This window comes from Camelus dromedarius, chromosome 13 (assembly GCF_036321535.1).
Source record: "Camelus dromedarius isolate mCamDro1 chromosome 13, mCamDro1.pat, whole genome shotgun sequence".
Classification (NCBI taxonomy): Eukaryota; Metazoa; Chordata; class Mammalia; order Artiodactyla; family Camelidae; genus Camelus; species Camelus dromedarius.
The window spans coordinates 68,360,836-68,388,713 of NC_087448.1; the positions used below are offsets into that span (position 1 = coordinate 68,360,836).

Consider the following 27,878-nt stretch of genomic DNA (forward strand, 5'->3'; position numbering starts at 1 on the left):
AATGTACATCTTTAAGGGCAATCAGGATTATAAGTGATATTTTAACATATTTTCTCAGCTTGTGAGTATTTTCCATGTCACCTAAAATGACTTTAAATGATCACAGAGAATTGATGATACAGTGGTTATCATAACCTTCATGTCTAACCCTTTCCTTGGCACGTCAGCCCTCACTGTATAAATGCTACTGCAGTGAACATCTTCATCCACAAACGCCTGTGCGCCGCTTTATTCACATCCCAAGCAGAGGAATCCGAGGTCAGAGAGTATGCCGGTGACGGCATCTGACATATTATCAAGCTCATCCCTTGAAACAGCTGTCACAATTCATGTCCCCATCGACCATGAATAAGAGTACCTTTTCCATCACACCCTCAACAATAAACATATTAAAAGAGATCATTGCAGATAAATAGGTGAAAAATGCCACTGTATTACAGTCTTAATTCATATTTCTGATAGCATTAAGTGAAACTTTTATTTCAAAAGTTAATTCGACAAGTGTGTATCTCCTTTTGTGAACTGCCTATTCATGTGATTTGTACATTTTTGAGATATTTGTCTTATTGACTTCTCAGAGTTATTTCAACATTAAGCATATTCTTTGTCTCACATATATACTTCATGTGCCTATTCCTAAAATTAGATGCTTATAATTATAATACACATCTCGATCTCATAGATGTCACATGAGAAAATAAGCATCAAGAAAACAAGGATTTTACTCTCAATTTGTCATTTACCTTTGTACATGAGGTTTCTTTCTGTTTACTTGTTTGCTCCAATTGTAGTTTATTTTTCTATATTTTGTATTTCATTGATTCTAAGATTTTCTTCTTCATAGTTTATCATTCCTGAAACTGGCACTCATGTTCTACAGTGTCTTAGATTAAATGAGACACTAATATAAAACAGGGATTTTTTTCCCAAATAGTTCAACTTGTTTACTAATTACTGTTTTGCTATACTTTTCAATATTCCATTTTTATTATATTTTACAAAAGTTTGCATGCACACAAACGTGCACCTGTTTCTGATGGCCATGGACTCCAACTAGGAAAGCATCCTTACGCTCCCATAACCCACCTTGCCTACGTCACATTATCGAGAGCAAAGCCCTGTAGCAGATCCGAGTGTCCTCGGTTAATTACAACGCTCTGGCCTTTCTGTCCTGCAGCTACACGGGCCGGCCAGGAGTTTTCCCAAAGTGCTCATGCCTCCTCACCCCTAGGTCCTGCTCTGGGCTGCCCCTCTTCCCAGAAAGCTGCTTCCCACCCCGCTCCACCTGATTAAATCCCCCCCAAGACTACAAGTCCAGGCTGACAGAGATTAACGCTGGAGATAAAAAAAAACAAACCCTGACACATACATGGGATCAGCGGGGACTGGGGCATGGTACACGAAGCCAGGGGCACTTGTCCCGCACGGTCCTCCAGCTCAGCTCTAGCTGAGGTACCCCCAGAGAGCAGGGCACTGGGCTGGTGAAGGGCAAGAGAGGGGGGACTGACTTCTCACATTCCTCAATCTGCTCCTTCACAAGGAGCCTAAAAGCAGTTACAATGAAGAGGGGCATCTCAGGCTTAAAATAAAAGTGGCTGGAGGGCACCAGGCGCTCCAACTGAGTGCGCAATGAGCTGCTAAGGCCCGGAGGCCGGTTTTGAATTAGGGAGTTGCTACAAAGAAAATCAAGTTAAAACAAGAGATAGGACCTTATGTTTAGAAATTAATTTTCATTCAAAGAGAAAAAAATCCAAATTTTCTTAGAAGGATTTTGCCAACTTTCAGGAAAGTAATTTACTCTAAAACAGTATCTCCTTATAATAAAACCCACATCCCATTTTAAAGATTCCAACAGATACAGACACTGAAAATTTCACACCTTCATCTTTTATGTCATCTAAGCTCTTCAGAGAGGTTCAGTGCAGTATTCGTGTATGTACTCTAGTGCAACATGCGTTCATCAGAAGAGATGTTGCAAAACAAAACAAACCAACCATTCACATGGAACCAACAACCACAGAAAACCCTCAAAATAAACTTAGGTTGAAAAAAGTTTTTTAAGAATATTCAGCACAACAAGAGCATAGTGAGAAGGGAATTCTCATCCTGGTTGGTGGGTAAATACACTGGTAAAATGTTTCTGGAAAGTAATTTCACAGCATATGCCAGGAGTCTCCAAAATGTCCCTCCCTTTAAGCCAATGATTCACTAGGTATTTGCCCTAAGGAAATAACCAAAACATGAACAAAAACTTATAATAAAAACAAACAGCATTTCCCATGTGCCTGCCTCCGCTAAGGTTTTACAAACAGTAATCCCCAAACCAACCCCTACTCTGTAAAGCGCTGAGAGGATAAACAACTGGAATAAGGTCAAAGGACCATGAACAGGTGAGCCAGGATTCGCAGCCCGGCGATTGCACTATGATGCCTCTTTCTGCAAGGATGCCAAGTGCAGTGATAGCCTCCCAAGTAAAGAACTGGAAACACACGCTAACAGCCAGATGACGGCTGACCAAACGAGGGTATATCCATTAATGAAAGTGATATGGAGCGGCACTGAAATATTTTTAAAGAATTATTGACACTGATTACAACTTGTGATATATTACACGAGAAAGAACAGGTTACAAAACAATATACGTATCACGGTCCTGATTTTAAAATGTTAATATTAATACACTTATTAAGCTAGCTACATAAGACACATGTACCTACAAATCTGACTTTTCTACAAAAATAAATTCTTAAATGCCCTGCACAGACGAAATTTGTGAAACATAAGGCAAACTGAAAAACAAACCTTTACTGCTGAATATTTAACCAACAATCTTCCTGACACAGAAATTTAAGTTTCCTCAACAGGCCTGTTGGAGCATAGGATTACAGTATACCATTACTTACTCTTTTTATCCGATGAGCTACTAAAATCTATGCCACCAAGGCCTTCGCTGCCCGCAGAGGAAGTAGCTGCCGTAGTTCCCAGAGTCAAGCCTAAAGCATTCTGTCCAAGTCCTGCAAACAGACCAAACATCAGTCACAAGGCTCCGCGGTCTTTATGATTCCTCTGCTGACCAGCGCACTCAAACGCTCTTAAGCTGGATCCCAGATTATCTTCACACTTGATTTAGACCAACAAGAAACAAGTCTAGAGAATGCTTTGGACAAAGACTGACAATCTTGCTTGGACTGAATGGTATATGTAGTTTCGACAACGTGATTTTGATTTATTAAAAGGGCCAGAACATATCTGTTCACTCAGTATATGTGGATATTTGATTTTTAGTTGTTTTTAAACCCTCTCTGCCAAAGCAGCTTTTGTTTGCTTACTGTCTTCCAATCATGCTTTGGAAATTGCATACTTTTAAAATATTCTAGGTTGGATGTGTTAATTAACTCAACAGAAGAAAACAATGTATACAATCAAATCTAAATCTTCACGTAGTATACTAAGTATCTCACAATTTTATTTGTCAATTATACCTCAACAAGGCTGGGGAAAAACAATCCAGCATGAACTTACAAGGTTTCAGTGTAATATACAGCAAATAGTTTTATTACTAGTGAAATTTAAAGAACTGCTAATTAAAGAGCTACAGTTCAAACATCATCAAAATTTCATATTCCCAAGTTCTTTTCAATAAATTAAAAAAAAAAAGTAGACTTCACTTACTTAAACACTACCTCACTGACAAACGGAATTGAAGGAGCTAGACTATAACTAATCTTAAGTCATCAACGTATACCTGTGACTCAAACAGTAAAACTTCAGAGACCTTGCATTGGTAAATCACCTAAGTCCATGCTTTTCCAAGCTGACACAATGTGCTTCTCTAGACAAAATGCCATTTACTTTAAAACCAGAGGAAACAACAGGATGTACTGGGTAAGAGCACAGGACCAATGAAAATGATTTAAATCCTGGCAATGTGTGAAAACACACAGCTGAATAAGTAACTTACTAATTTTTAAAAAATCAATGGCATCTTTAGGTTAACATAACCACCATTAAGCATTGAATAGTGTGTCAAAGGGCCTAAGAAAAATCAGAACTGATCTAAAAACTCAGTAACAAACACAAAAAGCAACCCTCTAACTCTAAAGACAAGTTTCTCTAAAACAGTTTAGCAACTCCTTAAACAGGCCCTTCTTTGTTTCCCTATCTAGTCAGTCAATACTAAGGAAATGTATTTCTAAAATATGGCTAAAATACCCAATTATGTATTAAAAACTACATTTTATAATTCAGTTTTTACTCTAAAAGGAAAACATAACGGTTAAAGAGACAATGTGATCTGCTCAAAATGTGAAAATAAAGACACAGTAAATTTAACTGTAAACATTCACTGTTTTTGGAGAGCAATCACCCATCACCTGACGCCGCAGTGTTTGTGCTCTGGAAAAGTGAGCCTCCCAAGCCAGCCAGGGCGCCCCCTAAGGACAAGCCCGCGGACGCAGAGGTAGTCGTGGCCGTCGTTCCACCCAGGTTATTCAGAGTAAATCCTGTGGATGCTGCAAACAGCGAAACAGTCAGCCTTCAAAAGGAAACATCATTTCCAAGCACATCACAGAAAATACAAACACTTCTAAAAAAAAACTGATGTCATGGTTAAACTGGCTCTTGGGAAAAACCACTCACTTAAAGATAAGATTGTATGTACTTTAGAATAAAGAGAAATAGTACCTTCAAAGCAAAAACCAGTGACAGAAATAAGGACTTTGGTTAATATTTGCATGGGATCAGGTAACTGACTCTAGACAGTAACACAGGGTGTTCAAGCCAGGCCACCAACTCCACATTCAAAACCAGATGAATCCTAAGCCAGGCAAGGTTTATGAAAACTCGTTACCCTGCCTGTCACCAAAATGCTCCTTGAAAACAAAGCAGATATGAATCATTTCACATGTGACCTCTCACTCTCTCCCCTGCTTTGCTCTGTAAATAGAGACCAACGTCCAGGAAGGCCTCTGCCGCTTTAAGGCTCAATGCTGACCTTCACAAATCAGTCCCTCAGTAGGTCAACACTGCTGAATGACCAAAATAAAAATTTTCCCAAACTCAAATTATCTTCACTAAAGGTAGGTACCTATGTTCACTAAGCACGTAAGTTCACACGCCCCGCTCCCCGCTGGGCCGCACCTGCCGGAGCCGACGTTAGAGCAGACGAGAGGGTGAGCGCCCCGGCCGAGGCGGAGGCCGACGTGCTGGGCAGCGCGAAGGGCGTGGCGGGCGCCGCGGGCTTGCTGAAGCACAGGCTGAAGCCCACAGTGGACGCAGGTGTGGTGGCCGGCGTGCCTGTTTAAAAAATAACTCCTTTTTACCAGAACTACATGTATTACACCCAATTCTGCCCTAACTTTTGGTGCTAAACAGACGTGTTTTCTGTTGATAACAAGGTAAGTAGCATCCAAGGGAAGAAAGGTCACCAATCTTTAATTTATTTCAACTTTTAATTGAAGTTTAATTAATTTTAACTGAGTTCCCTCATTGTCCTCGCACCGTTTCACATCACTTCCCGTCCTCCAGGTCAGGGCAGCGGTGACCTGGTTACTCACATTCCCTGCAGCACATCACTACAGAGAACTAGCAGGTTTTGGGGCTGGAAGGGAAACCATACTTTTTAGTCCAATATCCTCATATTATAGGTAACTAAAGGACAGTCATGTTGTATCTGGCAGCTGAGGCCTCACAACTACTTAGATACAACCAGGGCTTCATTCCAAGGCTTCTGGCCTAAAGTTTGGTGCTTTTTCCACTAAAAGGGCTTAAACGACTGAAAAAATGTATTATGAAATAAATTTCTACAGAAAAATCACTTCAGTATTTAAAATTATTTCTGAATTTAAAAAGCATTATATAGTTGTTGATTTTTTAAAAAACTCAAATGCTGAGAGGTTCTTTGAGAAGTGGGAATCTGTGACCTACATTCAGTTCCTCACTTGCTCTCCTCTGCACCCCAGCCCTGTGAGACATCAGGGAAGAGAAGAGTAGGAAACACAGATGTGGGCTCTTTCCTCAAAAATCCTTACCCAGAGTTAATCCTATGGCTAAAGCTGTTGCTATTGCTGGGGACAAAAAGAGAAATAAAATGTAATCATCAACAGAAGGTGGCATTCTCTGGTTTGCCACGAGCGCGAGATTTGGAGCCCCTTCAGGGCAGGTAACCCTGCTAGGAGGACTGGGAGGGACTGCGTCTGTTCCACCATCACCACTGCCCGCACACGCGCTCTCCTGCAGCACTGGGGTTCCTACTACAAGCTGTATGCAACCTGATTAATCAGGGAATGAGGGATGTAAAATGCAAACAACTATTGCCTATAACAAAATGAGGCAAGGAGGGAAAAAAGCTTCTCCAAGCAGAACACCGGCACTATCTGGAGAGGCGACCGCTGGGCTCGGGGCGGCTCCTGCGCGGCTGGGGAAGCGCTGCCACCAAGGCTGGGAGCTCAAGGCCAAAGATGGTCACAGACACCAAGAGGCCTGAGGGCACACGCTGAATGTGAATAAGGAAGCAAACTTTGAAAACAGTGGCTCCAGGGAAACATGTTTTTGGCTCATAATAACAAATTACCTGTACTTTAAAAACTTTTCATTACCAAAATGTCCACCAGAAACCTTTATATCTTACCCTTTTCGTTGTGAAACAATTGTTTTAATAATAAAAAATTTAAAACATCTCTTAGGGATGTAAATTATGAAGTTACAGCAAAATAGGAAGCCAGCTATCCCATCTATGCTGAATTAATTAATGTCCAAATTGTCAATCTAACGTAATCTTCACTAAGGTAAAACACTGCATTCTATAATCTAACATAAAATATTAATTACTTTAATCCATTGTATTTAAAGAGATTTATCTCCTTTAATTCTTAAATGTACGTGTGTGCTTTCCTTTCTTATAGTAATGTAAGTCATAGCTAATGGCTGGGCCTATTTCTGGCCCTCAATCCCACATCCCTGTACTTCTTTTCATCTCTCTACATTGTTTAGGGCTACCACCAATGACGATCCTTGTAAAGGGAGGAGACATAGGACAGAATGCACAAAGAACAAACATCCCAAACCTACTCCCTGAAAATGTGACGATCCTCCTTACCTGTGTTTGTTCCTCCTAGAGTGAACCCAGTGGCAGATTTAGATCCAAAGAGCCCGGCTCCAAAACCACCCGAAGAAGCAGATGTAGTTGCTGGCGTCGTGGTGCTTCCAAGAGTTCCAAAACTGAGTCCCAAAGAAGGGTTGCTTGTTTATAAAAAACACAAAGTAAAGCCTACTGGAGCCAATACTTATTTAATAAAAATGAAAACTAGCTCTTTGGGGCTATTTTCTTCATTTAACATATCTCATACATCTCCACAAGATACAAAAGCAACAATTCACCTTTAACCAACCAAGTTCAAATATTTTTCTGTTCTCTTTAAAAATACATCCACATGTACAATGTCTTTAAAAATACAATACCAGCCTTCAAGAAAGGCATAATCTATAGCAATTAGCATTTCAGATCCCAAGTCATAAACAGGGTCACACATATATTCTGCCTTCACCAGTTTTTGTTTGAAAGCTAGTATATTTTTAAATGGCCATAAGGAAATCCTATAAATGTGGATTACTTTCCTTTTGAACTACTCATGTACAACTCACACTGCTAAATTCATCTGTCCTTCCCCAACTGCTAACATAAAGAAAAGTTAGACAGAGCCAGAAATAGAAAAGTTATTCTAAGTTGTCTTCACCACCTCTCTCTTGCTGTATTACCATCACTGGGGGTGGGGATAATGGGCAAGAACAGACATATCCTGGCACCAGTAAGTGGCGATGGAAAACTACCCTCTTCGAAGATTATGTGTTCATCAGCAGAAATCCTCTTCAGAGTTTCTGAAAGCTTAAAAAGAGCAGCTGCTAACAACAAGTGATGTGAACAAAATTCACAGCTTTTCAGCTGTTCTTAGCAAACTTCAGAGGCTCAAATTTGCTATCTCTAGGTGGGAGAAGAAATTATGTAAATATGAAAAAAAAAACCTTGATGATACCTCGAAGATTATACAGTTCTCTCCAACGCGCTGGCATGTGGGAGACATAACCTTTTTGAGCCTCTATTTCCTCAACCGCAAAACGGGAGTAACAGTACCCATTTAGCAAGATTTTTTTGTAAAGATTAAGAGATTACACAGGGCAAATTAGCTTCACCCGATAAATGCTGTTGCTACTGCTATCATAAGGAGCACTTACAAATGCAACCAAACACACCACGCACAAGGTATCCCACCAGCTGGTCGCTGGGGGAGGAATGGAGAGGGAGGGGCTTACTAAGGAGGCAGAACTTGAAATCAGTCCTCGACTCTGAGCAGGAAGGAGGGGGTGTATCCTAACTGTGTGTTAGCCTACCACTGACTTCAAAGTGATCCGTATGAGCAAGCACACGTGTACGTGCCCTGGGTGTGTAAGCACAAGGTTAGGGTTAGCAGAACAGGGCTGCAAGGTCTCACCCACAATTAAAGCACAAATCTTTAAACACTTAATCAACTGAATCAAAAATGTACTTCAAGGAACACTGGCAAATTCTGAAGAATCAAATTATGAAAATGCTTATTATGCTCCCCTTCCTCCCAAACAAATCAATGATCCCATGTTTTTATAGCTATCTCATAAATAAATTTTAAATGTATTTTAAGAAAATTTAAGTATTTAAGTTTCTTGACATTTCAAGATAAACGAAGACACAAAGAAGTGTTTCACAACTTCATAAAGTTGAAAACGTTACCAAAGAAACACATCAAACTGAAATCTTACCAGAGAAGCAGAGGAGAAATATCTCTGTGGCAGAGAAATTTACTGAAACAAAAGCTCCCCCAGACCTAACCAATTACTGCCTCAACCAGTACTAGCTGCCAGTTCCTCAACAGGACGTGCTGTGGAAAAGCCGAGCAGACCTGCAGACCAGGAACAGAATCTTAATTTTCCATCCAGAATGTGCATTTAGGAGCTGACACAACAGGAGGCATTTACTGAGCACTCAGCAAATGTCAGACCCAATGCTAACACTTCACTGCGTTTATCTCACTCAACAACTCTTTGAGGTAAACATGACTATACCCCTTTTCCAGATGTGGGAACTGAGGCTTGGAGAGTAACTCTCCAAAATGATATACCAAGAGACCAAGTCACCAGGTGGGATTAGGGGCAGTCAGGCCTCCAAACCAGTACTCCAACGGACAGGGGGCAGACTTTCTCTTTTATTAATTTCTCAGGCTTTCTAAAGGCTGTATAAATTCTTCTAGTTCACTGCTAATAATTTACTCAATGATTCAACAAGTATTTATCAGAGTCATTTTCATAATAACACCAGGCACTGCTGCAGGGATGAGATCGAGTGGTAAATAAGACTCAGATCAGCCCTCAGAAAGTTTCCAACCATAAAGAAAAAGATTAATCAATCATTTGTTCATTCGACAAATAATGTGCTGAGCTCCACTGTGTCTCCGGGAAAACTAGCATGAAATTTCTCCACCATCACAGAGCCTACATTTCGTTGCTGGCATCAGACAATAAACAAGTCAACTGAAAAATGTAATGAGCTGGTAACAACTGTGGTAAGTGCTATAACACAGGGGTGAGAATAGAAACCTCTACACTGACAGGTCAGAAAAGGCCTCCCTGGGAAGTGAGCACGAATCCCACAAAACAGGCACCAGCTCAGCACAGGAAGTGGCTGGGGATGCCAAACAGAGGGACCTGCCCGAAGGTGGGAAGGGGTTTGGCCAAGTCCACCTGAGGAACTGAGAGAGGCCCAAGCTGCTAGAGCAGTGTTTTTCAAACTAAGATCAGGATGCCCTGGAGGAGTATAAAATCAGTTTAGCAGCTCACAACCAGCATTTTTAAAAAAATGAAACAGAACGAAATAAAAAATAACAAAGCACATTGCAGGAAATAAGGGCAGTGTCTTCTGTTGAAACTGTTACTTATTTGTGTGCCTGTAGATACTATTTTTTCATAGTGAGTCTGGATCACTGAACTGGAGCAAACTGAAATGAGTTGGGCTCAGGGTGTCTGAAGAGGTTCTAGACTGTTTGGGTCTTGCAGATCATGGTAGGATTTATTTTTACTTCATTCCAAGGACAGGGGAAAAATCACTGAAGGGAGGCAAAGGGAATTTTTTTTAAAATCACTGGCTACAGTGTTGCAAAAAAAGTTGGAAAAGCAGTTGAGATAGCAACTTAGATACCACTGAGCTAATCAAAGTAGACAGGGGCAGTTTTCTTCTAACACAGGATAGGTCACTGGTTGAGAACCTGGCAGGAATCATAAGTGTTTTCCTAAGAATGTAAGTTTCCGGGAAGCAGGACTTACTCATCTTACCGCCTAACAGAGAGCCTACTACACAGGAGTGTGTTCAGTAACTACTTGTCCCATGAATGACAAGTCTGCAACAGGGTGGTGGCTCTGGAAATGAAGCAAGGGGAAACCGAAGAATTAAAATTATCAGACCTCGCCGATTAAGCACGTAAAACGAGAGGAGAGGAGGTATAAAGGAAAACTCCAGATTTTTGACTTCACTGTACTCTGTGCACCATCACCCTCCCCCTTTTAAAAGACAAAACTGAATGTCTTTTTGCCTGGTTAATTTACAACCACATTCTTCAAGCTTCAGGAGTGATCTAACTCGTTCTCGGTAAACCTCTTGACTTGATCTCCTCCACCTTTATCTTCAAAAGATTGAGTTCTAAGGATTAAATCTCGCATCATTAAAATCTTTAATCGCCTTTCTAGATGTCTGCTAGCCAAATTGTGGCGGTGTAGCAGGCCGCACAAAAACGAGGACTATGGTGCCTACATTTTGCACCAATGTGAGTCATTACAACACAATAATGTTACCTATGATATACTAATTAGCATATACAGTTCAAAATTATCACCAGTAAATGCTGTAACAAGTATTTAAAACAAAATAAAAAAGGACAGATAGGATCCCATGAGGCACAAAAGGTTTGAAAGCGCGTTTAACATAACCACGACACCGTTAAACCAATCATTAATGTCCCAAACCGTATACCCTACAATGGCATCTCAATTATCAGGGAGAAACGTGTAATTGTCTCCCTTAAAATTTCCTATTGAGTATCTTCTTCTAAAACCCCACAAGTTAGTTCCATTCATCCGTTTCACATTCACCGTACGCCGCAGCCTGGTGCCGCACTGGGCCCAGACTTCGCGTGGAAACAGGTGTCCCCCGCCCCCCACGACCCTCAGGCTGTTCCCCAGGTTCCCTCGCCTCCCCGCCCCCTACCCAGCCATCCGCCCCCACCCCAGGCCCTCCAGGCCGCCCTTCCCCGCCACACAGACAGCCCGCCCCCCAGGGTTCCCCTGCCCCCAGACCCCTCAGGCTCCTCGGTCCTCCAGGCCCTCCGCCCCCAGGCACCCCTACCCTCTCAGGGCGCCCGGCCCCCAGGGTTCCCCCGTCCCCCAGGCCCCCCTACCCTCTCAGGGCCCCCGGCCCCCAGGCCCGCCCGGAAGGAGGCCGCCCGCGGAGCGCTGTTACCTAGACGCCGCGGTCCCGAAGGAGAAACCGCCGCCCGTGCCGCTCCCGCCGGCGGCCACGGTAGAGGAGCCCAGCGTGCCGCTCCCGAAGGAGAACCCCGCGGACATGGCTGCCGGCTCGGCGCCGTGGGCAAGCAGAGAGGTAGGCAGGTCGCTCCCGCCTCAAGTATGAGGCAGGCCGGGAAGCATCGCTCCCGCCCAGCCCCGACCCGGCGCGAACCCGGAGCCAGGCGGCCGCAAGAACAGGCCTGAGGGGGCGGAGACAGCGCTGCGCACGTCGGTCGGCCGCGAGCACGCAGCCCCGGAAGTACGCACGCCGCGCAGGGGCCGCTGGGAGGGGGTGGGTGGGGCCGGCGCGCCGCGCAAGGCGCCCTGGGACGAGCTGGGGCGGCGCCCCGAGGTCCACCCCGTTCGGGTGGTGTCTCGCCCTTGGGTGTGTCTGGACGTCTGTGCTGACGTAGCTTCTGCTTGTGGCTATTGCGTCTCAGTTATTGCTTCTTCTCTTGCTTGCAGCCAGGGAGGATGCGCAGAGCCCGGCGTTGGCAAGGCTGGCGCCCTCCTCCGCACGACTCCGACGGCCGGGAGGTCCCAGGCAGCAGTCCCGTCGGGCCGGCTGGCCGCGCGGGCGCCTCCGAGCTCTGTGTTCGGCACACTCGGAACCGGCCCAGACCCGCTGTCCGAGGCCGTGGTGGAGCCCACGGACGTGCCCGCGTCTCCGGGCTGGAGCCTGGGGTCCCGCCCTCGGCTGCCTTCGAGCTGGGGCGCCGGGACACCTTCTTGTGTCCACTAGGGAACCGCAAAGTGGACGGGATGAGAAAAGTACAGAACCGGGAACAATGACAGGGTTCTGTGAGCAACCCTTAAACATAAGAAAAATGGGAGTGTAAAGAGGAGATTGCGAAGGGCGGAAGGGTGAGGAAGGAATTCCCGGCGGTGGTGCGTTTGGGGTGCTGCCTTTCTATCGTGGGTCCTTATTTTTCCGTTACTTCCACAGATGGTTTTCCTACCTGCGATTTGGTCCAGTCGGAGTCATCTTAGAAGCCTCCACCGTATTGGCTTTCCTTAAACAATTCTCACTGGGACACTGCCGTGATCAAAAACCCAGTGGCTCTTCATTCTGCCATTCAGTGCCTTCCACTCAATCACTTTGTAACCTCACAGCTCAGGGGTCCCCTTAATGCAGCACTTTCTCCTGCTTTGGGCTTGGACATTGCCCCCCGCCAGGGACCTAATTGTGTGCCTCTGGAATTCACGTGTTGAAACTCTAATCCCCAGTGTGATGGTATTTGGAGATGAGACTTTGGGGAGGTAATTAGGTTTAGATGAGGTCATGAGGGTGGGGCCTTCGTGATAGGGTTAGTTCCCTGGTAATTAGAGACACCAGAGAACTCACCCCTTCCACCTCTAAGGACACAGCCAAAACAAGGCAGCCTTCTGAAAGCCGGGAAGACTGACCATGGGCACATTGGTCTTGAATTTAGCTCCCAGAACTGTGAGAAATGTCTGCTGTTTGAGCATCCAGTCTGTGATATTTTGTTACCACACCTTGAGCAGACTTAACACCATCTCTGTGTTTGCATGGTTTAAAAATTAAACAGCATTTCAAATATTATGGAGGTCACTATGGGAATGAGAAAGAAAAGGGACATATATGAACTGTAGTGTAAAGAAAAACATAGTGATTGAACAGGAAGAGAAAAAATATTGTGGGTTTTAGAGCTTCAGTGGTCTAAAGAATGCTACTATCAGAGATGACTATGGGGTGGTCAGTAAGAGGCTGGGAGTGTAAAATCTAGGTACAAATAGGACACCTTTCAGTGGAAAGGAAAAAGATTGATCCAGACAATTTTTGTAAAAAGATAGAAAGTGATTCCCTATGTCTTTGTTGTGCATTCTTTCCAAAACTTTTGAAGATAACCAAAATTAAATTAGTAAAAGCAAAATCCTGTCACTTAAATACATATATGTTAATTACCAACACATATAAGATTAACTGGATGGAAAGAGCATGTAAAAATACAGTAGGGGTTGAAATAACATGTTCGTAATAGAGAAACAGGGTTGAAGTATATAGGAACTCTGCAATAATTCTGTAAATCTAAAACTAAGTTTGTAAAAGAAAGGAAAATCTGACTCAGATAAGAGTTTTGGGGGGAGTTACTCAAATCAACAAACTTTTTAAACTTGATCTTATAGAAATTTTAGTACAATATTTCTGTCTTGTATCTAGCAGAGTAGTTTAAGTTATTGCTGCAGATAATCCCAAAATTCCAGAGAGGAACCCTGCAGAGATGGAAACTGGAATATTTGATGCGCAGTATTACAATCTACCACTTGCCTCTCTAGATGCACCAAATGTAAGACTGGATCTCAAAGACCCTTTGTAATCTTATGTGACTTCTGTTTGTCCTGTTAGCAAAAAGAAGACACTTTAAATCCTTACGTTCTGCAGAAATAAAACTCCAAAGAAAGCCCAGTTGTTTGGTTATTCAATCAAAAACTTGACTGTAAAATGGTAATGACATAAGCTTCATGCCTCTTTCAAATTAAACCCTGCCCAGCCAGCAGAACCACAGGGCACTGGAATTTGGCTTAACCTTCCTTAGCTGGAGAGAGTATCACATCCCATCCCAAAACATGTTTCAAATACTCCTCTTTGACTTACTGAGACTTGAACTCATGTATCTATTCTATGTGAATGGCTGCTTACCAAGGATGAAGCAAGTGATTTGGATGTTAAATTCTACAGCAAGCCACTTTGCTTCCCCTTATTTTTTATACTGTGAAAATCCTGTTAAGAAACCCCATCTGAACTCAGAGCTAAAGAACTAGCATCAGAATCAGCAGGGATACAGATACCTCTGGGGATTCTACGACGCATTCTGCTTGACACACATGTACAGCTTATTTATAGAGCATTTACTGAGGTCAGCTACTGTGCTTATGGTTTTCTGTTCATGATTTCACTTAACCAACAACAACCCCCTCCTCTCTGGCCTAATCTTGGTCAGCAAAAGCATGAGAAAAACCCTTTAAATTATTATACAGTTAAGCAGTTACAAATATATGATCACTGATGACAGTAGGGTTCTGCTTGGTTACAGTGAGGGGTGTTTGGTGCCTTTTAGGATGCTCAGGACCAGACCTAGCCTCTACCAATTAGTCGCCAGTAGCACCCCCCCCACACACACACCCAGTTGTGACAACCAAAAATATCTCTAGATATTCCCAAATATCCCCTGAGGGCCAAATCACCCCAGGCTGAAATCACTTCAGAACTGCTGAAATAGAGGAATGACAAAAGTCACCTGTAATCCTAACCATTTAGAAATGTAAGCTTTTTGTTTGACATAAATAAAAATTACAAAGCATAGTCACTTTGAACTGACCACTATATAGCTGGTTTAGTTTTCACTCAGTAATTCAGCATCAACAATTTCATTATATGATACTCCTTCAGAGCAAAACTTTGTTGGTAGTGTTATTACCGAGTCTAAACTCGTTCTGCTCGCTGCCAGGCCAATAAACTGGGAGACAAAGTGTTGGGGCAAGGAATAAGGACTTTATTGGGAAAGCCAGCAGACCAAGAAGATGGAAGACTAATGTCCTGGAGAACCACCTTCCCCAAGTCAATTCAGGCTCCTTTTATACTAAAAAGGGGAGGAGATGGTTGGTTGTCGCAAACGTCTTGGTGTCAGAATCCTTTGCTCTTGCAGCTGTCCCGGTGGGTCAGGTCATGGTGTCCCTGTAAACCTCCAACAAGACAAATGTCATGTTCTATTCTGCAACTTTTTATCTCTATGCGAATGGAAAAGTGTTATACCCTTAAAGGTCAGAGCTAGCCTGTGTATTTCAGGATAGAGGCAACATTCTTTTACAAAAGGTGCAGAACCAGCATGACTCAGCATGGGAAACAGAGCACAGGGTTGGAACTAAAGGAACAGATCTAATATGGAGTCAGATTTGTTCTTCCCTATTACATTGTGAATACTTTATAATAAAATAATTCTAACTCCTTCCTCCTGCCCCTGACATCAATGCTGTCACTAATTTCACTTATACATAAGCATTTCACAGGGTATAAAATTCTAGGTTGATGGATTTTTTTTTTCTGTCAGTGCTTTAAATATTTCACTCCACACTTCCTGCTTGCATGCTCTCTGAAGAGAATTCAGATGTAACTCTTTTCTTTGCTCCTCTGTAGGTAAAGGTTTATTCCTCCTGGCTTCTTCAGAATTTTTTTTCTTTATCTTTGATTTTCCAGAATTTGAGAATGATATGTAGTTTTTCTGGCATTTATCCTACTTGGTGTTCTCTGAGGAAATGTTTGGTGCATGATGTTAATTTGGGGGAAATTCTCAGTCATTGTTGTTTCAAATGTTTTTTCTGTTCCTTTCTTTCTTCACCTTTAAATACTCCCATTTCATGGATGTTACCCCTTTTGTAGATGTTCACTGTTCTTGGATATTCTATTTTTGTCCAAATGTTTTCTTCTTGCTTTTTCAGTTTAGGAGATTTTTATTGCTATATCCTCAAGCTCAGAAATCCTTTCCTCAGTCATGTCCATCCTTCTCAGAAGCCCATCGAAGGCATTCTTCATTTCTGTTACAGTGGATTTTATCCACACCATTTCTTTTTGGTTCTTTCTTAGAATTGCCGTCTCCCTGGTCACACTGCCCATCTGCTCTTGCAATCTGTCTACTTAACCCATTAGAGCCCTTAGCCTCTTGATCATAATTGTTTTAAATTCCCATCCTGATAATTTCAACATCCCCACAATATCTAAGACTGGATTTGATGCTTTGTCTCTTCAAACTCTGGGGTTTTTTTTGTTTTTTTGTTTTTTGCCTTTTAGTTTGTCATGTGATGTTTTCCAGATAGCCGGACATGATGTACTGGCTCAAAGGAACTGCGCAGCACTGCTTCCCAGGGAGGGTGCGCCTGTGGATTTCTGTTCCCATAAGCTGTTGTTCTCTGATATTTGCCTGTTTCCTTTAACTTGGGGATCAGTGGTTTGCCCTGTGATCTCACTTCTCAACTAGAGTTTCTTACGAAAAGCTGTTGATTTTTCAGTTTGTTCAGCTTTTACTTGTTAGGACGCATCCCATAATTTTTAAGGGATGCTGGTATTAACAGTGTATGGCCATACCCCACTTTATATAACTGATCTCACCATATTGGAGATTGTGATCGATTCAAATAAGGCTACACTAAATACACCTGATTATTTCCGTGGAATAGATTCTTGGGAGCCGAACTGAAGCTCAGACTAAAGAGGAAGTATTGAAATTTGGTGCTGTCCACGGGTAGGGAGAGGGGCTTCAGTGACATCCTGTCTCGCCCTCCCCCACCAAATTCTCTCTGCATAAGCACGTGCACAGGACCCAGTCTGGAGCGGAGAAAACGGCCAGCCGCCTGAGAGGACCGCGCTCTCCTCGGGATTGAAGGGCCTCCGCCGGCAAGGGGCGCTGTGGGACCCGTGGCGGCCCCGCACCATCACGCCGCCGCTCTCCGCGCGCCGCCGCCGCTCTGCCCGCCGCGCCGCGCCCCCTCGGCGGCCGGGTTTGGGGAAGTGTTTCCAGGAGACGGTGGGGCGGGCCGCGCGTGCGCGGTGGATGCGGCCGGCGGCGGAGGTGGTTCTTGCTGGGCCAGGGGCGCCGCCACCGGTCCTCCGCTCCATGGTGCGCCCGGTGCGGCTGCCGGCGGACGCGTCCTCGGGATGGAGCACATCCGTACGACCAAGGTGGGCGCGCGGACGGCGGCTCGCCGCGGGGCGGGCGGAGGGCGGCGGGCCGAGGGTCCTGGCGGGCCCGGCCCGGGGCGCGGGGGCGGCCGCCCAGGGGCTTCGGGCGGGGGCGGACGGCCGCCGTTCCTGGGCCGAGTCGGCGCCGCTGTGGCCCCGCGCCGGAGCCCTGTGGCCCCGGCCCCGGATCCTCGCTGCCGGCGCTGCGGGAGCTGGACCGGCGCCCCGCTCCACCTCGTTTTCCTGGGGCTCTGGTCGAACTTGCTCGCCTCTAGTGTCAGGAGCCCGCTGGACAGACGCGTTGCGGGGAAGCGTGTCTGGTTCCTCAGCTGAGCATATTCAGCCCCTTGCTTCATTTTGTGTGTGAAAGACACTTATTTTGAGAAAACACAGATTCTAATGATTCTGGTACAGCTGTTAAAACGGGAGAAAATGACACCAAGTTACTTTACCTACAGAATTTTAGTTCAGCTTCAACTTTGGGAAGGGAGAAAACGTAACTCGCAATCAGAAGCATTGAATAGCATCCTTTTAAGACCGCGCGGAACCTGCAGAATCAGGAAGAAGACCCACTGCGAATCTTGACTCCCCGGGTTTTTCCGAAACGGTTAGGGGCAGTCCGTAGCTGCTCGTCCTCAAGTCACAGCTCATTTAGGAAAAGAGCCGACACACGCCTTCATTTGTTGCAGGGAGAATTTGAGATCTATGTCATTAAAGTGTTTCACAACCCTTTTTACGGTGTGCAGGGACGTATATTAGAGCATGTTTTTAACATGGCACATATTGTACCTAGTAAAATTAAGGATGCTAAAAAGCAACCCCATTTTGAAAATCTCTATTTTTAAGAGAAGAAAGATAAAGTAACTCTAAAATTCAAGTTGCTGCCACTTAAAGTTTGAAGGTAGAGGGTGCTTAGGTAAATAACCAAACTAGTAGAAGACTGCAGAGGTGGAAGGGAGGGGTAGGGTGGGCATCAGATAAGGTTCTTGTCCCATTTCCCAGATTCCTCATGTGTGTACGTGGTAGCTGTGTGCAGGGACTTCCTTCTGTGCCAGACTGCACCTCATCTCTGCACCTTTCACAGTGCTTGTTACAGTTCATAGTGCACAGTAGGAAAACAGTAAAAATGAACTGAATTTACTCAATTAGAACAAATCTATTCCTAAGGATTGGTAAGAGTGAACAGAGTGTTAGAAGAGCTTTAGGATCCCTCGGCTTATTTTACGTTTTCCTGCCTTAAATTTATAATGAACGTGTATCTTCGTTTTTATTTCTTTACCTTATTTCCTTAAGATTCTTGCTGGTAACTTTCGTTTGCTCTGCTGTTCCTCATTAACTACCAGGTTATGAACTTTAATTTTCTGATTTAGTCTTACCTGTTCACAGTGGGCTAACACTGGTGGTTTAGTAAAGGTTTTTTAATGACTTTTTTAGGATGAAAAGACTTCCGACTAATTTTCCATAAAAATGGAAGCACACTTCTTAAGTGTGCTCCTTTATTACTTTGGTTATTTTTCTAGCATTAGACCTCTGCTGCTCTGGAATGTGGCTGTACATAGACTGCAATTAAATGGATATCTACTAGGTACGTGTTGTGTGTCAGTCCCTGTACAGATGCTGGGCACACAACAGTGGGCACACAACAGTGAGCACGACAAGCATGGATCTCAGGGCATTCTGAGAGCAGTTGTGTGAACTCTAACATTTTCCTGAGTCATCACTTAGTCTTAAAAGATTGAATAGCCAATGTTTTGTTTCCATTATCATCGCCTTCACCTGGACAGTTAATTTCCTGCAAAAATAGTTGTAAGTATTTAAAAAGTAAAAATGAATTGCTTTCCGTTTGTTTAGCTGTTTTGAACTCTCTCTAGTTTAGTCGTGATCATGGACTGACTGTCGAGTAGCTCCGTGGAACTAGCAGTTGGTTCTACGTCGCGCAGACCGCTGTGTTTGAGAAGTAGTAATCACCACTTACGAGCAGCCGTGTGTCAGTGTAGCCAGCTGCACGGTGTGATGTCACAGATACGTTAATTTATACAAGATTATCCCCAAACTCTTAATGCTGCCGGTTGGGGACATTATGTACATTTGCAGATGAGAAGGAAATAGGCTTAGAGAGTGGAAGGAACCTGCTCAGGATGGGGAGAGCCGAGATTTAAACCAAGGTTTGTCTAACTCCCAAGACTGATAACGACTTTACTGTTATCTCTCCAGTTTTCATCTGTTTTGTTCAAATATATTAATATTAATTCAGAAATAAATCTTAATAGTAATTCTAAGCTTTTTTCCCCCAAACCTCTTATCGTAAGTAAATCATTTTTATGTGGTGGTGTTTTTTTGTACTGTTTATAGTCCTTTTTAAAAATTACTGCTTACTAATCTGAGATACCTCAGATAAAGTATCTGAGCTGACTACTACTTAAATGGCTGTATAATTCTAACATTCAGGAACAGTTGTATCACCCTGTTTTGGTCACATTTGGGCTACTCATTGCATAGCATCAAAAAAGATGTCAAGTCAGAATTTGAATTTTTGAAAGAGATTTCCAAGCTATGCTTACAAGCAGTGACACTGCTGCCCATCACTCTGAGCTCTGATTTTGCCGCAACGAGAGAGTCTGGGCAGGAGACAACGGGAAACGTGCAGAGTCAGTTCCTCTTTATGCCCTCTTTCCCCTTTCCCTGCCAGGCGCCAGGGCTTGGCTGACACCGTGGATCGCCCCAGATGGTAGTGTGCTGTTTGTGAGTGGAGCTTTGCAGAAGGAAGTGGAAGAATGTTTTCCGAGCCTAGACGTACGTGAAAGACTGCTTCCTAGAGTTGGCTAAGCGAGATGTCCCGTGAAAACCCAACCCCACTGGTATTCAGCTTGAGTAATTTCAAAATTAACGCTCCATTTGTTCTTGGCTTGTTACCCCTTGTCATCAGAATGTGAGAGTATACACGTATATAGACAGATCCATGTTATGTATTACGAAGAGGGAAGGGAATGCAAAACTAAGGATGGATCAAGAATAAGGAGAAACTGATATTGTTTTGTTTTTTTGAAATAAGAGCCCATAGACTTGGAGGAGCACCTGAATGCTTTCCCCACGTAAAGTGCTACCTTGGCTCACACTAATGTTATCCTATTATTCAGGTGGGAAAATTGAAACTTGCAAAGACTAAATAAAATAACCTGTCCTGACCCGACAGCTGGCTCCGCGAAGGAAGCGAGGCCTCTCTGGCTCCCTGTGATCCCTGGATGGTGGAGCCAGGAGCCTGGATCCGGGCCTCTGATGCCTGTCCTGTTCCCATGGCCATTCCCCCTCCTGCCTCGCAGAGCAGTGATCTTGTCAAGGGGTTTGAGTAGGAGGTGGGTTAGTGTGAGGAGGACTGGATGGGAGGGGAGCGGGGAGAGGAGCAGGTGGCAGGATGCTGATGACGAGGGTCTGGAATGAGGGAGGAGGTCTGGCCCAGAGCAGGAGACTCGGAGCTGTCCGTGTTCCCGTCATCACGGGGGACTACTGGAGTGTGGAATAATGGTTCTCGGTCCCAGGTGGACGCCTGGCTGTAGGGAGGGATCACAGGGAGCCAGAGAGGCCTCGGCAGGCCATCCCAGCTTCAATCGCCCTGTCCTGTCATAGAGTGAATACAGCCGTGGGCCACAGAACTTGGACTGAGGAAGGCCATTGGTCCCTCCTGCCCCAGGGGCCACATTCCCCTCTTGGGTGTCTGAATCTTCAGGATGTGATCTGTCTGTGACTTCCTGTGTTTTTCCCTTCCAGCTGTGTAGTCACCTGTAACCTGAGCTTCTGTATAGACCATCAGGGTACCTTTGAGCGCAGGCCCAGAGTTGGCAACAGATCTACTGGCCCTTAAGGTGATCTGTTAGCATCTCCCATCCTCCGCATAAGGACCACACCCTCCGGCTCTTTTCTCCCTGCTCCTTCCCCTTCTGTTTATTCTCTTTTCCCTTAACCTCCCTCTTCCCCATTTCCTTTTTGCCTGTGACACTGCCTGTAAGAAGGGTCTCGACTCTCTCTGAAGTGCCTCAGTGCTTGTGAGAGTCATAGTTGCTCCCTAAATCTCTGAGAACATTTCCATGAAAACACCAGGTAAAGTCCGGAGCAACATCTGCGCAGGGCTTTCGGCTCTCGCTGAAAAGAGGAAACCAGCAGCAGCAGGTGGGGTTTAGAAACTGGCGGTGTGTGTGGTTGAGCTTTGTGCGATCCTAGCAAACAAGATCTGACTTCTTTGTTTTTACAGTCTTAGGATTTTCAGCAAAGAGCAGAATAATCTGTATGTTTTCTTGGAAAATCTCTTATTTTTCTCCAGAACTTTAGGTATTAAATAAATGTTTTTGAATGATTTCAGATTTATTATCTGTCACATCCATATAGAGATTGCCATGTTGAAGGAGACATGCCCTGATTTTTATTATATTTTGATTTGAATATAGTTTTGCACTTACTAAGGTGATGGGTAATCCTTAGTTTGTTAACGTCAAGCTAGACTCTTTTCCCTCACTCACTTTTCCTTTTATACTTTATCTCAGTAAATGGCAGCTGGCCTGACAGGCGTAGTGTCTTTAAGAAGCCTCTAGGTCCCTTCCTTCTCACACCAGTTTGTTGTTATCTCGGGGGGTGGGGGGGCTCTTGGCCTGTATCACATCCTCCCGGGCTCCCCTAGGTACCTCTGTGGCCTCCTACCCGGTTACCCCAGGACCAGTCTTCTCCCAACTCAGCGCATCCTCCGCGTTGCCGTCAGAAAGGTCCTCTGATGGCATCTGATCACAGGCTGCTGTGCTCAAAGTCCTCCACTGGTTGTCTTTACAGCAGTTTCTCTACCTTAACAGGTGCTTCTTTTTCATCAGGTAAGATGCTACGTCCCTCCGCTTCTTACATAATGCGTCATCCTGTATTGACACTTCTGTGTTTCCTCTGCATCAGTCAAGAAAATTTTGTCGAGCTTTGCTTTTGACACTTACACTAGGAGAATGTGGGTGTTCCAACCCTAGCACTCGGGTTAGGAGACTGAGCTTGCTTTTCAAGTCCACGTGCCTCCTCCTTCCTGTCTGCTTTGAACTGGACAGTGGTCAGTGCAGAGGACAGTCAGGATCAGCTTACCTCCTCAGCTCGCTAGCAACAGGAATTTCTTTAAACTTTCATTCGCTCGCTTTGTTGCTTACTATTTCTCAGGCAAACGTGGTGTAGAGGACCTGACATCTATTCCCCAGCCTTCCTGCAGCCCTTGAGGGAGAGAGTTTTGTCCCTATTCCACACATAAAGAAAGTGAGGCCCAGACAGATTGACCTTTAGTTGGTAGCCAGTGCATTTTGGAGTGAATTAGCAAACTAGTCCTAAACAAAGAAACAAATGTTGACTTCCGAGAGAAATCTTCATTCAGGTTTATAAGAAGCAAGTTTTCCTGTGGCTTTAAAGGCAGTGCGTGGTGATCTGACAGGTTTTAGTTTTTATCTGTCAAATCAGCTGCCAGACCTGAGCTGCAGTAAGTTAGATCCTGTCTCTAAGTTTCCAGAGGGAAGTGTTGAAACTCCATTCACTGCCTTACCCTTGCAGGTGGAGTTTTGAATCACAATCAAATATTTTGTTCTGCATTTAAATTTTAACTTATTTGGACACTGCTGTTATAAATAAAACACTATGGCATCGAGCCTCTTGGAGATCTAAGTAGCCTTTACAGTTGTAGTTATTGATTATTTTGGAAATCCTAATTTCATAGTGGGATATTTTTCAATTTTAGTAAGGGAAAAGAAAATATATATGAGGTAAAAGTATAGAATTAACGAGGTAATGGTTAGCTCTGTGGTTTTAAAGACAGCTGTGGGTTAATATTTTTAGTTGGTAAAGGTTCTTTTACTTCCCCTCCCCCCCAAAGGAATGAGTAGTAATAAATATTATCTTTTCAAAGCAGTACCCTCCTGCACATTCTTGGCCAACTCTGCCCACACTCCCCAGTGGCACCTGTGTGCACGCACGTGTGTGTGTGTCACCATTGATAAAGATGTACCATGTACCTCACTGCCTCAGCCACAGAGGGCGGTCAGGCAGCATGTGACATGCGAGGGAATTCAGAGCCAGGAAGAAATGCAGCGCTGACATTAGTTATTAATTAATTTTCTGAGAAGGATTCCTGTTAAGAGAGGGCATCAATGAGCCCTGAAGATGGCGTCGCGCTTGGCTGAGCAGGAGAGGCTGAGTGAGGAGGGAGAGCAGGTGGGGAGAAGAGCAGAACTGGACACAGAGCTTTCCTGGGGGGGGACGCTGGGCAGAGTGATGTTCGCAGTGTTCGCAGTGTTCGCAGCCATTGAGCTCGTCCAGGATTGGTTTTTCCTGGTAGATTACTTTCATGGCACTAGATAATAACCTTTATGTATTTATTTCTTGACTTGCCAACTTTAAATAAAACATACTGCCTCTTGAATACAAAAAGTGTTTGTGCTCATTTATACCGCGGCCCTCCTTCCTGTTCTCTTTCGTATTCATGTGCATTTTTTACAGAGTTCTCTCTGTTGGTTATGTTTGTAACTGTAAATAATGCCTATGTTGTTTGTGGGTGACACATTCCCCAAGATACGTGATTAACTTTCGACATTAAATAAACTCACGTTTTTGAACAGGAGGAAAACATTTGCAAATGTACATTTGAATTATGGGATAACAGAAAATGGATTTTATTCCACTTTTGAAATGAGAAATAACACCTTTTTCTTTCTTAGGTTGAGCAAGTGAAATTACTTGACCGATTCAGTAGCAGCAACAAGGCTCTGACAGGGACCCTGTACCTCACGGCCACACATCTGTTGTTCATAGACTTTCACCAGAAAGAAACCTGGGTAAGGAGGACCCCAGCCGGGTTACCATGATTATCACAATGGGATCGACCTACGCTGTGTTTTATTTTGAATATGTACAAGCATTTTTAGGTGTTGCCTGTCTAAATGAGAAATTTTTCAAAGTCATGTGAGCACTTCCGCCCTCCTTTTGAATAAAGCTGTGGCGTCACCTGGGCTGTGGGATTCTCTCTCGGTGATGAGTTGTAAGCAAAGGCCTGGAGTTCCTGACTGAAGGGGCAGAGCTATCATCCCAATTGGCAGGAGGAGCTCAGTGCGTGTACAGAGGAGCCAGGCGATGGCTGTGGTCACTAGGACTCGGGTGTGTGGAGGAATTGGAATGAGGCTAGAGAAGTGGGAAATGACATGACTAGAATGCTTTGGGGGGAGGGGGTGCTTTTTAATGGTCACCCCTCTGCCTTGTAGAAAACAGCTCAGAGGTTCAGGAGTAGAAGGAGTCTGTTTCTGGCTTGGGCATATGGTCATTAAAAATTTGCGTGTGTAGTGTAAGATCGGAGACTGTGTTTGCGGAGGCGCTTCTCACATGTCTGCACTCTGGGAGACAGTAGCTGTTTTGTGCTTTTCTGTAATGATGATCAGATGTTGCCTCCCGTTGTAGATCTTGCACCACCACATTGCCTCGGTGGAGAAGCTGGCTCTGACGACGTCGGGGTGCCCACTGGTGATTCAGTGCAAGAACTTCCGGACTGTGCATTTCATCGTTCCCAGAGAAAGAGATTGCCACGACATCTACAACTCTCTGCTACAGCTGTCAAAGCAAGGTGCTGTTCTCCAGGACCAGAGCTTACTTGCTAATTGAGATGGACTAGATTATCCAAGATACTTTATTTAATATCTCATTATTGTTACATTATACTTCAGGTTACTCTTAAGTTGGGTTCTTATGTGCTCTGTTCCAAAAAATTTGGCCTAGAAATGATGAGAAACTTCCGATCTGAACTGTAGGAACGGTTTCCAAAGGCAGGGAAATAGCAAGGAAAGAGTGAAGCATTTACAGTGGTACAGGCTTGACGAACCAGATTGCTGTTGACGTTTTCAAAGTCTGTTGAGAGCCAGTAGCCCAGCTTTTTTTTTTTTTTTTTTTTTCTAAGTTGATGTCCCAGAGCCAAGAGGAATGACTTGGAAGTTGATTACTGCATGAAAAGTTAAGGGAGGTCAGGCTCGCCTGGCCACAGTGGGGCTGATTCCTTAGATTGACTGGAGTGAGCAGGGGTAAGAGAGCGTGACTCCTGCTTTAGTGGAGGCAGGAGTGAGGGCAGTATTGGCCCCGGGGAGGACTCTTACTGGCGCTGGTGCCCCAGCGTCTGCAGGCTTCCTCCCCCAGCATGCTGGACGCCGTGGCTGTCTCCATCGAGACAGAGCTCACTGGTTCCTGACTGTTTCTTGTGTGTTGCACACCTGGGTTGCAGCGGTCTCGGAGCAGGTCCCCTCTCACTCTTCTCTCCAGCTCCTCTCTGGGCCCTCAGAGCCTGTACGGGTGTCTGCACCGCCCCTAGGGAAGCCCCGTCCCACAGCGGGCATGCTTCTCTGACTTTGGGGCGTGGCGTTGTTCAGGAGCAGATGCTCTCAGGGGCTCTGTGCACCCTCTGCTGGTTTTGGCCAACACCATTCTGTGGGATGTACATGCACTTTCCCGTTTTTCTGTGCCATCTCTAGTTCTTGGTTAAAGCATTAGTCCTCTGTGTTACGTCTCATTTGGGAAGAGTGGTGGGTGGGAAGTGTCTGCTTCTCTCTTTAAAATTTTACTTTTAAGGGAAGGAAGTATTGCAGTAATGTCTAAGTCTTACTGTGATATTTACTAGGTTTTGCTAATGATACAAATGAAATCTTAGATCGACCTATGTGTCTTCAGATTACTCATTTTCATCAAAGAACTGGGAAAATAGTAAGTTCAAGTATGTTCAGGTATTAGCTATCTCTGAAAATTTTTTAAAAACGGAGGGATAAAACTGAAAAAATTATTAAATCCTATAAATTGCATTTTAACATTTATGTGTTTTGTGTACCATAGCAAAATATGAAGACCTCTACGCATTCTCTTATAACCCCAAACAAAACGATTCAGAAAGACTGCGAGGCTGGCAGCTCATTGACCTTGCGGAGGAGTATCAGAGGATGGGGGTGCCGAATTCAAACTGGCAGCTGTCTGACGCCAACAGGGACTACAAGGTACCCTGTCAGTTAGAAAATGTTGGTACCGAGAGTCAGAGTCATAGTAGCGGCTTGTCCGTGTACTACTCTGTACTGTTCTTGCGTTTAATATGTTTTAGTGTTTGAAAGGTGTTTTTTAACCTCTTGGGTTTGGAACCATGAGTGCAATGGTTATGTTTTATTTGATTTTTACAGATTTGCGAAACTTACCCCAAAGAACTTTATGTTCCCCGAATAGCAAGCAAGCCAATAATTGTTGGTAGTTCCAAGTTCCGGAGCAAGGGGCGGTTCCCCGTTCTTTCCTACTATCATCAGAGTAAGGAGGTAGGAAGCTTTCTTTTGATTTTACAGTTGAAGCATAACCCTCTTCAGGCATAAGTATCCGAAAGAACGTTCATTTTTACATTAAGAGGTCATTGTTATGATGTTGCTGATAGAGAAGTGCTGGCTTTTCCCTTAATAACATGATTGAAATTTAAAAACAAAATTATCCTGAAATACGGAAACTCTCATACTTGTCATCTTTCTCCCCTCCCCCTCATCCTTTCCTTCTTCCCTTCCAGGAGTGACTTGAAAACAACAGGATTTGTGAGCAGATAGATTCTTCCTGCTTTCCTCTGGTTCTCTTTTGATCCTGCTTGTTTGCAGGGAGAGCAGATAGTTTGGACAAGCCAGCTATTGAGAAAAGGGAGAGAACCAAGGGTCTTTCAGGCTCCCGTTTTAATAGTAAGCTCCTCACATTGGGAGGACTTTTCCAGTGAGAAGGGGTGGAGGCGGTGTCTTTATACCGAGACGCTGTGACAGGGATTGCTCAGCACGGTGAAACTTACCTGCAGTCCCTGCGCAGGCAGGAGGGCCTCCATGATTAGTGCTCTCTGTGCATGGGAGCCGCTGGGCAAGCTTGTCAGCTCTGCTCCTTACCTGTCCCTTTCCGTGGGGACCGGTGGTTCGGAGAGGGTGGATCTCTTCTCATCACAGCTGGTAACTTGAGGGCTCGATGCCAGTTCTGATGCCCTGTCCTTTGTGAGCTGGTTTTTTCCTTGGGAAGCATTTAGAATTGTCTTTTTCCTCAGGGTTCTGAAATTTCATGGTGATGTGCCTTGCCGTGTTGTTTTAAATTCTGTCTGGAAACTCAGGACTCCGTTGTGGGAAGTTGCTCCTTTGGTAATTTCCTCTCTTCTGTTAATTTTTTTGTACTTTGTGTGTGTGTGTTGACAAGTGGGCTTCTTAGCATAAACATTCATTTTTCTTAATTTTCTCTCCTATTTATCTCTTGAGGTAAGATTTCTTCAACCTTATCTTCAGTCCATCTCCTGTCTCCTTTATTTTTGCTGTAATGTTTTAAAAATCCAAGAATTCTTTCCTGTTTTCTGGGCTTTTTTTTTATTAAAAAAATTTTTTTTTCTGAACTTTTTAGTTTTCTCTTCTTGGATGTGACTCTGAAGATGTTAAAGAATTTTTTAGAAAGAATTCTTGTGCTCCCCACATAGCAGTCTGCTCAGAGTTTTTTTTTTTCTTATTTATTTTGTTTTCCATGTCTTTCGAATATCTGATTCTTGGCTGGCCTCTCATATTTAAGAGTGAGGTGCTTCAAA

At 44.2% G+C, this 27,878-nt stretch overlaps 2 protein-coding genes and 1 long non-coding RNA gene across 7 annotated transcripts in view; 2 read left to right on the plus strand and 1 right to left on the minus strand.

The window, feature by feature from the left end:
* NUP58 (nucleoporin 58) overlaps nucleotides 1-11,806 on the minus strand; it is a 33,551-nt gene extending 21,745 nt beyond the window's left edge. Inside the window, exons 1-5 of one of the 2 annotated variants that reach the window (XM_031465779.2) lie at nucleotides 11,537-11,806; nucleotides 7,097-7,218; nucleotides 5,140-5,295; nucleotides 4,374-4,511; nucleotides 2,904-3,014 (exon numbers count right to left, since the gene is read on the minus strand). In XM_031465779.2, coding sequence (XP_031321639.2) covers nucleotides 2,904-3,014; nucleotides 4,374-4,511; nucleotides 5,140-5,295; nucleotides 7,097-7,218; nucleotides 11,537-11,643 — 634 coding nt within the window. In that variant the 5' untranslated portion in view covers nucleotides 11,644-11,806. Of the gene's footprint in view, nucleotides 1-2,903; nucleotides 3,015-4,373; nucleotides 4,512-5,139; nucleotides 5,296-7,096; nucleotides 7,240-11,536 lie in introns of both variants that reach the window. The other variant, XM_031465778.2, reaches the window with a different exon arrangement.
* Nucleotides 11,807-11,936: 130 nt separating this feature from the next.
* On the plus strand, nucleotides 11,937-14,011 carry LOC116157148 (uncharacterized). Its single transcript, XR_004141066.2, has 2 exons — nucleotides 11,937-12,447; nucleotides 12,530-14,011. It is a non-coding gene; the product is annotated as an uncharacterized LOC116157148 (long non-coding RNA).
* Nucleotides 14,012-17,132: 3,121 nt separating this feature from the next.
* Nucleotides 17,133-27,878, plus strand: part of MTMR6 (myotubularin related protein 6) — a 32,303-nt gene continuing 21,557 nt past the window's right edge. For all 4 annotated transcript variants that reach the window (XR_004141065.2, XM_031465777.2, XM_031465775.2 and 1 more), the window contains exons 1-5: nucleotides 17,133-17,278; nucleotides 23,998-24,114; nucleotides 24,731-24,893; nucleotides 26,144-26,301; nucleotides 26,479-26,607. Coding sequence is in view for 3 of the 4 variants with exons in the window: in XM_031465777.2 (XP_031321637.1) it covers nucleotides 17,255-17,278; nucleotides 23,998-24,114; nucleotides 24,731-24,893; nucleotides 26,144-26,301; nucleotides 26,479-26,607 (591 nt within the window). In the remaining variant the exon portion in view is untranslated. The remainder of the gene's footprint in view (nucleotides 17,279-23,997; nucleotides 24,115-24,730; nucleotides 24,894-26,143; nucleotides 26,302-26,478; nucleotides 26,608-27,878) is intronic.